The sequence below is a fragment of the Lynx canadensis genome, chromosome F1 (genome assembly GCF_007474595.2).
Source record: "Lynx canadensis isolate LIC74 chromosome F1, mLynCan4.pri.v2, whole genome shotgun sequence".
In the NCBI taxonomy this organism is placed as follows: domain Eukaryota; kingdom Metazoa; phylum Chordata; class Mammalia; order Carnivora; family Felidae; genus Lynx; species Lynx canadensis.
The window spans coordinates 20360619-20374557 of NC_044319.2; the positions used below are offsets into that span (position 1 = coordinate 20360619).

The 13939-nt window shown below is 37.6% G+C and overlaps 1 protein-coding gene across 5 annotated transcripts in view; it reads left to right on the forward strand.

Moving 5' to 3' along the window:
* The window catches only part of RALGPS2 (Ral GEF with PH domain and SH3 binding motif 2), a 201270-nt gene that overhangs the window by 148257 nt on the left and 39074 nt on the right, over positions 1-13939 (forward strand). For all 5 annotated transcript variants that reach the window (XM_032591829.1, XM_032591830.1, XM_030303429.1 and 2 more), the window contains 3 exons: positions 496-588; positions 8380-8485; positions 10666-10757. In XM_032591829.1, the coding sequence (XP_032447720.1) occupies positions 496-588; positions 8380-8485; positions 10666-10757 (291 nt within the window). The remainder of the gene's footprint in view (positions 1-495; positions 589-8379; positions 8486-10665; positions 10758-13939) is intronic.

Below are 13939 nucleotides of genomic sequence, written 5' to 3' on the forward strand. Positions count from 1 at the left end.
ATATAGTGCTGGACCGTGTGGTCCTGGCTAAATATGGAGAGGGGGAAAGGAGGATACGGGATGGGGAGGCAGTGGCAAGGCTAGATAATGAGCCTGGGTGGCTCAGTTATAAGCATCCGACTTCGGCTCAGGTCATGATCTGACGGTTCGTGAGTTCAGGCCCTCATCAGGCTCACTGCTGTCAGGCTGTCAGCCTGGAGCCCGCTTCGGATCTCTGTTCCTCTCTGCCCTTCCCCACTTGCATTCTCTCTCTCTCTCTCTCTCTCTCTCTCTCTCTCTCTCTCTCTCTCTCAGTAAGTAAATAAATAAGAAAGTAGCAGTAGAGTGTGTTCAGTGGAAGTGACGGGAATGTTGGAGATAACGATTTCAGAAGTGATTCGACTCTAAGATTAGGCTAAGGTGGCTGGAGTGCAGTGGAGCTCTTGGTCATCAGCACTAAGAAAGTGAAGAAACTGAGAAACTGGTGGTAGTATATTCATGTGTTTGTCTTTCCAGGTAGCATCATGGACAAAGTATTGGGCAGCTTTGTGTGGGACACAGCTTTTTTACTATGCTGCCAAATCTCTAAAAGCTACAGAAAGAAAACATGTAAGTATTCCTCCTCTAAACTGTTAGCAGAGTTGTGCCTCCTCTCCATGGTTGTAAAGAAAGTAGTCCTAATGGAATGCGGCAAGTTGGTTTTTTTCCACATTCTAATCCAGTTCTTCCGTCTATTTCTTGTGTGAGTGGTGTGGTAGAATGATTTTACTTAGGGATACCATTCCAAAGAAAGTCTTGGAATAACTTCCATATTTAGAAGTTTCTTTTTTTGAATGCAATTTTTCCATTGAAAGATCAAAAGTGCACATTACCAATATCTATCTTGGAATCAAAACCTTCCCACGCCTGGGTTTCTTGTTCAGAAAATAGTTGACAGTTATTGCTTTGGAGTCTCAGTTCATAACACGTAAAATGTGAAAAATTGAGACCATCATCCAATGTTCTTTCCACCTCGATTTCTAATGGAGTGATTTTTCCCAACAGTAAAGAGGAACAATGGTTACTATGCTCACTGAAGTCCACTTTCTTGTGCTGCATGTTACTTAGAAGCCTCTCAGTGCTCTTTTCTCAAAATGTAAAGTCGTGCTGTAAATCTTTTCTGCATGCTGTTTTGTTTTTATATGCTAGTGATACAGTCTTTGTAAGGAAGAAATTTTCCATGTTGCATTAGTAAAATCCCCTTGAGAAGAATTTTATTTCTAAGTCATGTATTTTGTGGGAAAATTAAGTGGTTTACCATACTGAGGAAAGGTAAGCTACTAAAAAAAAAAAAAAATCAAGTCCTTTTACTACATATAAATTACCCAGTAACATTGCATAATTCAGAGAAGCTCTTCTTTATTCTTACGGTTTCAGTTTTTTGCAATTAAACCAGAGGTGTAGAAGAGTACGTTTTTTGGTGTAAATGAATGTTGTAAGTGCATCATCACCTTCTTTCCTGTCAGCCAGACCTACACCTGTCAGTGTCCTGCATTTGGTGTTAATCAGTGCCCTGCTCTGCCTTCGGGTTTAAGGATGTATGTTTCCTTAAACAGTACATTGCTTCATTTTTTAACTATGCCTGAATGAAATCATGAATTCTGAAGTTCTGGCTTTTTTGCCCACTATTATCTTACAGTTCTTTACATATAGTCCTCACATTGAAGTAAAGGACTATTTTTTGTATTTCTGGTCAAAGTGACTAATGCTCATTCACCCACCAGAGTTACACAGACTCGTTCCACCAGAACATTTTGCAGAGTAATTGCTTCTAATTAATACTGCTGTCCTCAAAGGGAGGAAAAAAGGTTGCTGTAGCTAAATGAAGTCCTTTATCTTCAGATATAGTTAACTCTTCACATAGCCACTGTGAGATGCTTGCCTCAGTTTCACTTAGTTGATGATTATAAAGTAGCTGTTCAAAATTAAATGGGTTTTTTTTTTCTCTAACTTTAACTAGAAAGAAGCCTAATAAAATTAGCATAGTGGCCTGTAAAGAAATCAAATTGAGTGCCTAGGAAAAGGACTATATTCCTAATCTCTTGATTAAAGCTATTAAGATTAAAAAAGGAATTATAAGAACAACATAGAAGATATAGAGACAGGGTCATGTTTATTTTAGAGTATCAATTTTAGAAGAGATGTGGCACAGGACTAAAAGCAATGAAGGAAAAACTTTGCAAAATCATTTTCAAACAAAATTAAAATATGAATTGGAAGAAAATATTGGCTATATGTAAGCAATAGATAAAGGATTAAAATCTGTTCTATAAGCACAGCACCACCTATGTAGTATTCTTGCCAAAAATGTAACCTGAATCTAATCATGAAGAAACAATCAAATCCAGATTGTGAGACATTTTACAAGACAACTGGCTTGGTAGTTGGAGAATTTGGTAGATGGAGGGGGCGGGGGGACAAGAGGACTGTTACAGGTTAAAAGAGACTGAAGAGTCTGAGAGATAAGTGCAGTTGTGTATTTTTGTTGGATCCTGGAAGTGATTTTTTTTTTTTTTAACTACAAAGATCTTAATTGGGACAATTGAAGAAATTTAAATATGAACTTTAAAAACGACGTGTCTGTTAAATTTCTTAGATACTTACATTGTGGTTATATGGAAATACATTGGTAGAGTACACATGCTGAAATATTTAGGACTCAATATTATGATGTCTGTAGGTCAAAGAGATCAAGCAAATGCACAAAATGTAGATATGTGGGTAACCACTGACATTCTTTCAACTTCTCTGTAGTTTCAGCCTTTCAAAATTAAAAGCTAGAGGGGGAAAAAAATCACTAATGAAAATAACGCCTGTTCATATGTCTATAAATGCTGAAGGAAGAAATCTGGAAGCCTACAAACCTATATTTTATTACTCTCTATACATCTTTTTTCCTATGAGGAACAGTATAAGCTTGGCAGGGTAGAATAACTGGGGAGAGAGAAGAGGACTCATATGTCTATATTTTTGGATGTTTTAAAATAGCATTCACTGTAAAAATATTTTAATGGAAGTTTATTCATTGTAAGAAAAAGTTTTTGCAGGTATGTGTGAACCTATCTCTGTATGGTGCAGAAAGAATAAATATTGTTCAATTAGTTCATTTTTAAAAACCAAGACTGCACCTGAAAAGAAATCTGTAACAAAACTTAAGACCTTCTACAACTTAGAATAAAACTGGAGGAAAGAAAAAGGGAAAGAAGAGATAAACAGAAGATGAAATATAAGTGGCTAATAAACATGAAAGGATGATCGACCTCATTAGCTATCAAAAATGTAGATTAATGGGGCGCCTGGGTGGCGCAGTCGGTTAAGCGTCCGACTTCAGCCAGGTCACGATCTCGCGGTCTGTGAGTTCGAGCCCCGCGTCAGGCTCTGGGCTGATGGCTCAGAGCCTGGAGCCTGTTTCCGGTTCTGTGTCTCCCTCTCTCTCTGCCCCTCCCCCGTTCATGCTCTGTCTCTCTCTGTCCCAAAAATAAATAAACGTTGAAAAAAAAAAAATGTAGATTAAAAAGATGCCCTTTTTTACTTTTAGGCAAAAAGTTTAAAGATTGATAATACAGCATTGGGCATGGTATAGGGAAACACAGACTGTTATTTGCAGAAATTTAAATTGGTATTGTTTTTGTGGTGGGCAGTCCTAGTCAATATTTAACTTAATGATAACCAGCGATTCCTTATCTGATAATCTGGCCTGTGGAAATCCTTGAACAAGTGCACAAAGATACCTGTAGAAGCATATTCCTGTAGTGTTTATAATAGCAGAAATCTATAAACACTCAAAATACTTATCAATAAGGAATTACTGACAAGTGAAAACCACAAGTCAGAGTATACATATGCCCCTGTTTGTACAGATGACCTTTGAACAGCTAGGTTAGGAGCACCTACCCTGGCTCCCTCCCACTCCCGTGCAGTTGAAAATCCAGCTCCCCAAAAACTTAGCTACCAGTAGCCTACTGTTGATCAAAAGCTTTACCAATAACATGAAGAGTTTATTGACATATTTTGTATATTGTATGTGTTATATGATGTTTTCTTACAATAAAGGAGGCTGGGGGGAAATGTTAATAAAATCATAAGAAAAAAATACACTTACTGTATTGATCCAAGAACTGCATGTAAGTGGACCTGCGCAGTTCAAACCCGTGTTGCTCAAGGGTCAAGAGTCAACTGTATATGAAAACCAACAGTATCAAAAAAGTCTTTGGTGGGGCGCCCGGGTGGCTCAGTCGGTTAATCATCTGACTTCAGCTTGGGTTGTGATCTTAACGTTGGTGAGTTCGAGTGCCACGTTGGGCTCTGTGCTGACAGCTCAGAGCCTGGAACCTGCTTCGGATTCTAGGTCACCCTCTCTCTTTGCTCCTCCCACACTTACTTTCTCTCTCTCTCTCTCTCTCTCTCTCTCTCTCTCTCTCTCTCTCGGTCTCTGTCTCTTTCTCTCTCAAAAATAAATAAACATTAAAAAAATAATAAAAAAAAGGTCTTTGGTGTAAATGCATAGACAAGGGTCCAGAGGTCTCCACCCTGAACGGTGATGAATTTTGGGGAGTGGGATGAGATTCAGCTGGTGGTCAAGGGGCACTTTTACTCCCTATGCTTTGGCCCTCTATACAAAGAGACTTACATTGCTTGAGTTACTTTTTTTTTTTTTTAAGGTTAGGAAAAGAACATTGGAAAATCATGCTGTTTGCTTTGACATAAATTATAAGCTGTCAAATCAGCAGTTCTGGAGTATTGCCCATTTCATTTTTGATAGTATTAAAACTTTGTAATTAGCTTTCATTTTTGTAGCGCCCGTGTCGTTACAAGTAATGTGCTGTGTTCATACTTTTTCCCATTACTTTAAAATTGTGAAACATGTGAAAGGTGTGTGGTGTACATGTACACTTTAACTAGTAATAAAATGAATGCCTTTATAACTCTCCACCCAGCATAAGAAACAGTCTTAGTGAACCCACTACATCTTCCCAGAGAGCATCTTCTTCCTTCTGTCCAGCCTGTCACTGTCCTGAATTTACATTCATTACTGCTTTTTTTTTTTTTTTTACTTTACAGATTTCCTTAACACATTTTTTTTAACCATACCTGAATAGATTCACATACGTAGTCTGAAGCACTACCTTTTTTGCTTAATACTATATTGTTGAGATTCATCGCTGTTGATGCATATAACTGTCACTTTTTTCTTTCCACAATTGAATAGTCTTCCATTTTATGAATCTTACATAATGTATTCATCATTCTGTAGATAGATATTTGGATAGTTGCCAGTTTTTTGCCGTATCTAGCAGTGCCCTGTGAATATTTTTGTGTGTATGTTCTCTAGGAATGCAGATGTTCAACTTTACAAGAAAATGCCAAATAGATTTACACACTCACCAGTAGCACAGTGAGGTTGAGGCTCCTCATTGTTAACACAATACTTGTCGGGCTTTTAAATTTTGGCTAATCTAGTAAATATGAAATGGCACATCATAATTTTAATTTATATACCCCTGATTGCTTAATGAGTTTGAAATTGTTTTCATGTTTATTGGTCATTCATGTGTCTTGTGCAGAATATCTGGGTAAATATTTTGCCTATTGGGTGATAGGTTTTCTAATGAATTGGTGAAAGTTCTTTATATATTCTAGACACTGATCGATTAGTAGTTATGTGTTGCAAGTATCTTCTTCCAGTTTCTAATTTGACTTGTTTTTTCAAACTTTCTTTGGGACGTCTTTTACTGAAGAGTTCTTAATTTTAAAGTAATAAAATTTATCTTTCCCTTTATGGTTAGTACTTTCTGAGTCATGTTTTCAAAATTCTTCTCTAACCTGAGATCATTAAGATATTCTGTATTTTCTACTAATGGATTTAGTTTTGCATTGTGCTTTAAAATCATTGATCTACCTGGAATCAGAGACATGTGTGTGTGTGTGTAGGTGTGTGTACGCATGAGGGAGGGAGAGGGGGGAGAGAGAGGTGTGATAAGAAATAAGTATTCATCTTCATGTTTTTTCTGCATGGATAACCAATTTTCCTGGCATTTTTTATTGAACGATTCATTCTTCACCAGTCTGCAGAGCCCACTCTTGTCATATGAGTTTGCATCTCTGTGCCCATCTCTGTGCTCTCTTCAACTTCCATTGCCCTGTCCATCCCTGTCCCGGTAGCCCATGGTCTCAAATACTGTAGCTTTATGAGTCTCGATGTTTATCAGGGCAGGTCCTACCTAATTGTTCTCAGGAGTATATTGGCTATTTCTGCTGCTTTGCCCTTGCATATAAATTTTAGAATCAGCTTATCAAGTTCCATGTAAAACCCTATTGAAATTTTTTTTTTAATGTTCTTTATTTTTGAGAGAGTGAGAGACACAGAGTGTGAGCGGGGGAAGGGCAGAGAGAGAGGGAGACGACACAGAATCTGAAGCAGGCTCCAGGCTCCCCAGCTGACAGCACAGAGCCCGACACGGGGCTCAAACCCAGGAACCGTGAGATCATGACCTGAGCCGAAGTCGATGCTTAACCAGCAGAGCCACCCAGGCACCCCAAACCCTATTGAAATTTTTATTGAAATGATACTGAATCTATAGATCAATTTAGGGAGAATCAAATGGGGAGATCTATACAAATCACACCTTTTTCTTCATCTCATGGTATTCGTTGATTTATGGCTTCTTGAATACCTTTGAACTGTTACACTTTCCCATATGCCTTGTTACATGTATTGCTCTCTTATAAATGACTATTATATTTCTAGTGTATAGAATTACATTTGACTTTCATACTGATCTTTTCCAAGCATCCTTGCTAATCAAACTTATTAATTTGGTAGGTTTGAGTGGATTTTCTTTGTCAATATTATCATCTGTGAGTAATGGCAGTTTTATTTCTTCCTTACTTTTACACCTTTTATTTCCTTTTTGTTGTCATATTAAGCTAAGTCTTCAAATTCTGTGTTGAGTGGATGTAGCAATGGTGGGCATCCTTGTCTTGATACCGATTTTGAAATGTTTTTAGAATTTTACCCTTGAGTGTGTGTATTACAGGGTTTTGATTTGGGAATTTTTTTTTTCTTTCCTGCTTTGTTTTGGTTTGGGTTTCATGTAGGTTTTGTTTGTTTGCTTGGTGGATACTCTTCATTGAATTAGAAACTTCTCTTCCATTCCTAGTCTATCACAGACTTGCATTATATTTTACCAGATGGTTTTATTTTGCATCAGCTGAGTTGAGCATATTTTTTCTTTTTAATCTGTTAATATGGTGATTTGCTTTAATAATTTTTCTATAAATTAAAAAAAGATTTTTCTAAAGTTGAACTAATCTTACTTTCTTGAAATAAACCCAACTTAGTTGCATTAGTTGATTTTAACATTAAATCAACCTCACATTCCTCGGATAAATCCAGCTTGTCATATATATCAGCTTTTTATACACCAATACTTAATATTTTTTCATTTATGTTTATGAATGAGATTAACCTAATTTTCTGTTCCTTTATAACAGCCCTTTTTTCATTACATTTATTTCATGTTATGTATAACTTTAAAAACAAGAATAGAAAAGTAACAAACATGCCAAGAATACCTTTTTTTTGAGAAATACAAGTAAGAATATACTATTAAGAATTGTCTGATAGCATTGCTGACTTAGTAAATCATCAGGTTTAAGATAACAACCCGTATTGGGGTGCCTGGGTGGCGCAGTCGGTTAAACGTCCGACTTCAGCCAGGTCATGATCTCGCACTCTGTGAGTTCGAGCCCCGCGTCGGGCTCTGGGCTGATGGCTCAGAGCCTGGAGCCTGTTTCCGATTCTGTGTCTCCCTCTCTCTCTGCCCCTCCCCCGTTCATGCTCTGTCTCTCTCTGTCCCAAAAATAAATAAACGTTGAAAAAAAAAAAAAAAAAAAAGATAACAACCCGTATTACATTGTACACGTTAAACTTCCACAGTGTTGTATGTTAATTACATCTCAGTAAAGCTGAGTGAGAAAAGATAACACCTTGATTAAAATGCAGGTATGTTTCCTATAAGCAAGGAGTGAGGGGCAACATAGTAAGGAACAGAAAAAAACGACATAGATGAATTTACCAAACCCAGCAAAAGATCATGCTTTTAGGTAATTGAGACTCAGACAGTTACACTTTGATAAAGAGTTGAAGCTATGAAGAATCTGGAAAGTAGGAGACTACCTAAAGAGGGCATACTTAAATGGAGTTTAGTTGTAAGTAAAAGGCTGTGAGCAGACTTGACCAACATGGAGTCACAAATCTCACCTCTCAGTGGGAGAAACTGAAAATATGCTCACTCTTAAGATTTGTTTAGGATGAGCCATAAATCTTGTGTTTCCATTAATTATCTGTTTATCTCTCAGTTCAAATCAACATCGAATAAGAACATATCCGTGGTAGGATGGATGGTGATGATGGCTGATGACCCAGAACACCCAGATCTCTTCTTGCTGACTGACTCTGAGAAAGGTGAATCATTAGAATAACTAGGGTTTAAGGTACTGCGTGTACATAACTTTCAGCTGGCCAAAACCTAGTTTAAGTGGAATACTTGACCAGGAACATGTTTGTATAGTTTTATGTCTTGGAAATATTTCTGTCACATAATGTGTAGTAATGATGCCAATATTTTTAGATATCAGTATCTATTATAAGCATATTTTCTTTGCTACATGGTCATAAACTTGAAATTAAAAGCCCAAGTAATCCCTAGAGAGCTAAGAACCAGGGAGGGAGGGAGGGAGGGAGGGAAGGAGGGAGTTGGAGAATCTATAGGCCATGATTTGCCATATGTGCAGCACCCCTTCATTTGTACCCTGAAATTATTATTCTTAAGTTCTAAATGTGACAGAGGTTGTCCTCTAAATGATTTTTATTCCATTATTTTTAATTAAATTAATTGGTTGACTCCTATCACTTTCAAAATATGATTTATAATACTTTGCTTGCAATGTAGAGAGAGACTTAAAAATGAAATTATTGGCTGTTGACTATAGGAGTTTTTCAAGTGGATCTGAGAAGTTAGACAGTGGGCCAATTAGAATCCGATCCTACCTCCTGACCCACTGTGTGCATCTCTAAGTGGAGACCACAGGCAGCCATCAGAACAGATCTTTACATGATTGCTGCTCTTCCTTCCTAACAACTGCCAGCTCTTGATGAGCACCTCAAAGGAAGCTAGACAGGAAATTCTTTCATATCTGCCCAGAATCTTCCACTGCAGCAACTCACCACTGAAATTTTACTTCTTGACTGTACAGTTATATTTTGATGTCTGTTTATTCAGAATGTATTTTACATCAACAGATACTCTGCTTTTAGGATTTTATAGTATTTTAAGTGAAAACTGAAGCAAATATGTTAGATACAGAAAAAAATCATAGTAGCAAAATGTCTCATTTGAGATTCAATAGATTGATTTATAGAGTTAAGGACTCTCTACTCAGTATTCTAAATTCAAAGTCCCTGCCCTACTCCCCAAATCCCAAAGACATTATTCATAAAATTACATTTTAAGATCATTTTCATTGGGTTTACTTAACAAATTCTTTATTTTCTTTCAGTTCCCTTAGTGTAGCTTGATAGAACTATTTCCAAGTTGCCGAGGTTTTTGTGACATCTGAACTAATGGCCTTCTGTTAGGGAGGAGAAAGTAGGTAAACGGCAGCTGTGACCAGCTTAACTGTAGATGTGCCTTCTATTCAGGTTGATCTAACGTCTGCATCTAAATTCAGCAAGTAAAACAGTATTATTGAACATTAAACATTTGGTGAAGAAAAACTGTTGCTTCTGAAAGTGAAAAAGTCCTTTGAGTGTTCAAGTCTCAAAGGAAAGCTCTATCATGGCTAAATAAAGGTCAGGCTCTTGGACCATCAAATGCAATTATAAAGGAAAGAATAGAATTCAGTACGAATTGGGAAATAAAAAGAACTTAGGTCCATGAAAAAAGAGAATAAAGCTCAACTTAGGGCAGGCTTCATTCAGTACATGAATCCTTTCTTTTTTCAGTTTATTACCTTAATATATACGATTATATAAGATATATTTGTTATGTGTCAGTCTTGAATTAGCATAAGTTCTAAATACACACAAAATGGATGAATTTCTAATTTTCTAAAAGAGGAAAACATGGTTTTCCAGATTTTCCCAGCAAGCCCTCAGTAGACCTGGCAATCTGTAATAATTTTGGCAACTGTAACCGAAAACTAAGAGCATAGTTGATATTGATGTTAGGTAATTAATCCCTAATTACAGTAGATACTTGGTGTTTAAGTGTCAAACATATTAAAGTATTTTGCCTGTAAAAACTTAACATATTCTTCACTCTCCGCCACACACACACAAATCTAGAGGAGCCAAACAATTCTTTTATTTAGGTACACTTTAAAGAGCTTGTAAGGAGACAAAAGTACTTCTCTGCCGATTCATAAACAGCAAAATGGTGGCTTTTGGAATTAACGATAGCATGTGAATGTAGCACTGAGAACTCTTCTTTTTATTTATATCAGAAGATCAGGTGTTCGAGGCACAGAATTCTGAAACTGAGAATTCTAGTCATGTTTTAGTTTGCTCTCTGGTATCTGCCTGAATTATTATATGTCAGAGTCCTTAAAATTTTGTTATTTTCCCCTTGTTTTTGGTAATTTTAGGAAATTCGTACAAGTTTCAAGCTGGCAACAGAATGAACGCGATGCTGTGGTTTAAGCACTTGAGCGCAGCCTGCCAGAGCAACAGACAGCAGGTGAGCCGCTCGCCTCCATCCTCATGGTGGGCCCGAACACGGGCCTGTGTTTAACCAGTTCCAAAGGGAAGTAAGGAGACCAGTTTTAAGAATGAAGAGGGAAAACAGTATTGTTTTTATGCTTTTTCTTGTTGTCAGTGGTCAGCAAGATATGAAGTCCACGTTCTAGTGAGGAGATAGTCAATAAAAAGTGAACAAAGAGGGGTGCCTGGGTGGCTCAGCTACGCGTCCGACTCTTGATTTCGCCTCAGGACAGCATCTCCCAATTCGTGAGATCAAACCGAGGTTGCGCTCTGTGCTGACAATGCAGAGCCTGCTTGGGATTTTCTCTCTTCTCTCTTTCTGCCCTTTTCTCTCTCTTCTCTCTCTGCTCTCTCTCAAAATAAATAAAATTTTTTAAATGTACCAAAAAATGAACAAATAAAATTTGAACTGCTGAAAACTGTATATAGAACTATACAAACTATGTAAAAAATAGTTATGTGATATGGAGAGATGAGAGTAGACACCACTTTATTTTTTTTATTAACTCCTAAAATTATTCATTTGATTTTTTTTTTCCTTTAAATCCAAGTTAGTTAACATATAGTGTAATAATGACTTCAGGAATAGAATTTAGTGATTCATCACTTACATATAACACCCAGTGCTCATCCCAACAAGTACCCTCCTTAATACCCATCACCCATGTAGCCCATCCCCCACCCAACACCCTGCCAGCAAACCCCCTTTGTTCTCTGTATTTCAGAGTTTCTTATGGTTTGTCTCCCTCTCTGTTTTTGTCTTATTTTTGCTTCCCTTCCCCTATATTCACCTGTTTTGTTACTTAAATTCCACATATGAGTGAGATATGGTATTTTTCTCTAATTTCACTTAGCATAATACACTCTAATTCCATCCACATAGTTGCAGATGGCAAGATTTCATTCTTACTGATCGCTGAGTAATATTCCATTATACACACACACACACACACACACACACACACACACACACACACATCACATCTTCTTTATCCATTCATCAGTCAGTGGACATTAGGCTCTTTCCATACTTTGGCTGTTGTCAGTAGTGCTGCTATAAACATCGGGGTGCATGTGTCCCTTTGAATCAGCACTCCTGTATTCTTTGGATCAATACCTAGTAGTGCAATTTCTGGGTCGTAGAGTAGTTCTATTTTTGATCTTTTAAGGAACCTCCACACTGTTTTCCAGAGTGACTGCAACAGTTTGCCTTCCCTCCAGCGCAAAAGGGTTACTCTTTTTCCACATCCTCACTAACACCTGTTGTTGCCTGAGTTATTAATTTTATTTTTTAAATTTTTTTTTAAATGTGTGTTTATTTTTGAGAGAGAGAGGGAAAGACAGAGCGTGAGCAGGGAAGGAGCAGAGAGCAAGGGAGACGCAGAATCCTAAGCAGGCTCCAGGCTCTGAGCTGTCAGCAGAGTCCAACACGGGACTCCAAACCACGAACCACAAGAGCATGACCTAAGCTGAAGTTGGAAGCTTAACCAACTGAGCCATCCAAGCCCCCACTGAGTTGTTAATTTAATTTTATTTATTTTTAAAAATTATTTTTAATGTCTATTTATTTTTGAGAGAAAGCCAGACAGACTATGAGCAGGGGAGGGTCAGAGAGAGAGGGAGACACAGAATCTGAAGCAGGCTCCAGGCTCTGAGCTGTCAGCACAGAGCCCAACATGGGGCTTAAACTTACAAACCAGGAGATTGCAACCTGAGCTGCAGTCGGATGCCAAACAAACTGAGCCACCCAAGTGCCCCCCTGAGTTGTTAATTTTAGCCATCTGACAGGTGTGAGGTGGTATCTCACTGTGGTTTTGATTTTATTTCCCTGATGATGAGTGATGTTAAGCATCTTTTCATGTGTCTGTTGACCATCTGGATGTCTTCTTTGGAGAAGTGTCTATTCATGTCTTTTGCCCGTTTCTTCACTGGATTATTTGGTTTTTGGGTGTTGAGTTTGGTAAGTTCTTTATAGATTTTGGATACAAACCCTCTATCTGATGTGTCATTTGCAGATATCTTCTCATTCTGTCTGTTGCCTCTTAGTTTTGTTAGTTGTTTCCTTTGCTGTGCAGAGACTTTTTATCTTGATGAGGTCCCAATAGTTCATTTTTGCTTTTGTTTCCCTTGCCTCTGGAGACATGTCAAGTTAAGAAGCTGCTGCAGCCGAGGTCAAAGAGGTTGTTGCCTGTTTTCTCTTCTAGGATTTTGATGGCTTCCTGTCTTGCGTTTAGGTCTTTCATCCATTTTGAGTTTATTTTTGTGTATGGTGTAAGAAAGTGGTCCAGGTTCATTCTTGTGTATGTTGCTGTCGGTTTTCCCAATACCGTTTGCTGAAGAGACTGTTTTTTCCTTTGGATATTCTTTCCTGCTTTGTCAAAGATTAGTTGACCATATGTTTGTGGGTCCATCTGTGGGTTCTCTATTCTGTTCCATTAATCTGTGTGTCTGTTTTTGTGTCAATACCATACTGTCTTGATGATTACAGTTTTGTAATACAGCTTGAAGTCCAGGATTGTGATGCCTCCAGCTCTGGTTTTCTTTTTCAGGATTGCTTTGGCTATTCAGGGTCTTTTCTCTGGTTCCATACAAATTTTAGGATTGTTCTAGTTCTGTGAAGAATGCTGCTGTTATTTTGACAGGGATTGCATTGAATATGTGGATTGTTTTGTGTAGCGTTGACATTTTAACAATATTTGTTCTTCCAGTCTATAAGCACAGAATGTTTTTTCATTTTTTTTGTGTCTTCCTCAGTTTCTTTCATAAGCTTTCTATAGTTTTCAGTGTATAAATTTTTCACCTCTTTGGTAGATTTATTCCTAGGTATTTTATGCTTTTGGTACAGTTGTGAATGAGATTGATTCCTTGATTTCTCTTTCTGCAGCTTCATTATTGTTTTATAGAAATGCAACTGATTTCTGTACATTGACTTTATATCCTGCAACTTTGCTGAATTCATATATCCGTTCTAGCAGTTTTTTGGTGGAGTCTTTTGGGTTTTCCACATACAGTATAACGTCATCTGCGAAGAGCGAAAGTTTGACGTCCTCCTTTCTGATTTGGATGCCTTTTATTTCTTTGTGCTGTCTGATTGCTGAGGCTAGGACTTACAACACTGTGTTGAATAACAGTGGTGAGAGTGGACGTCTTTGTCGTGCT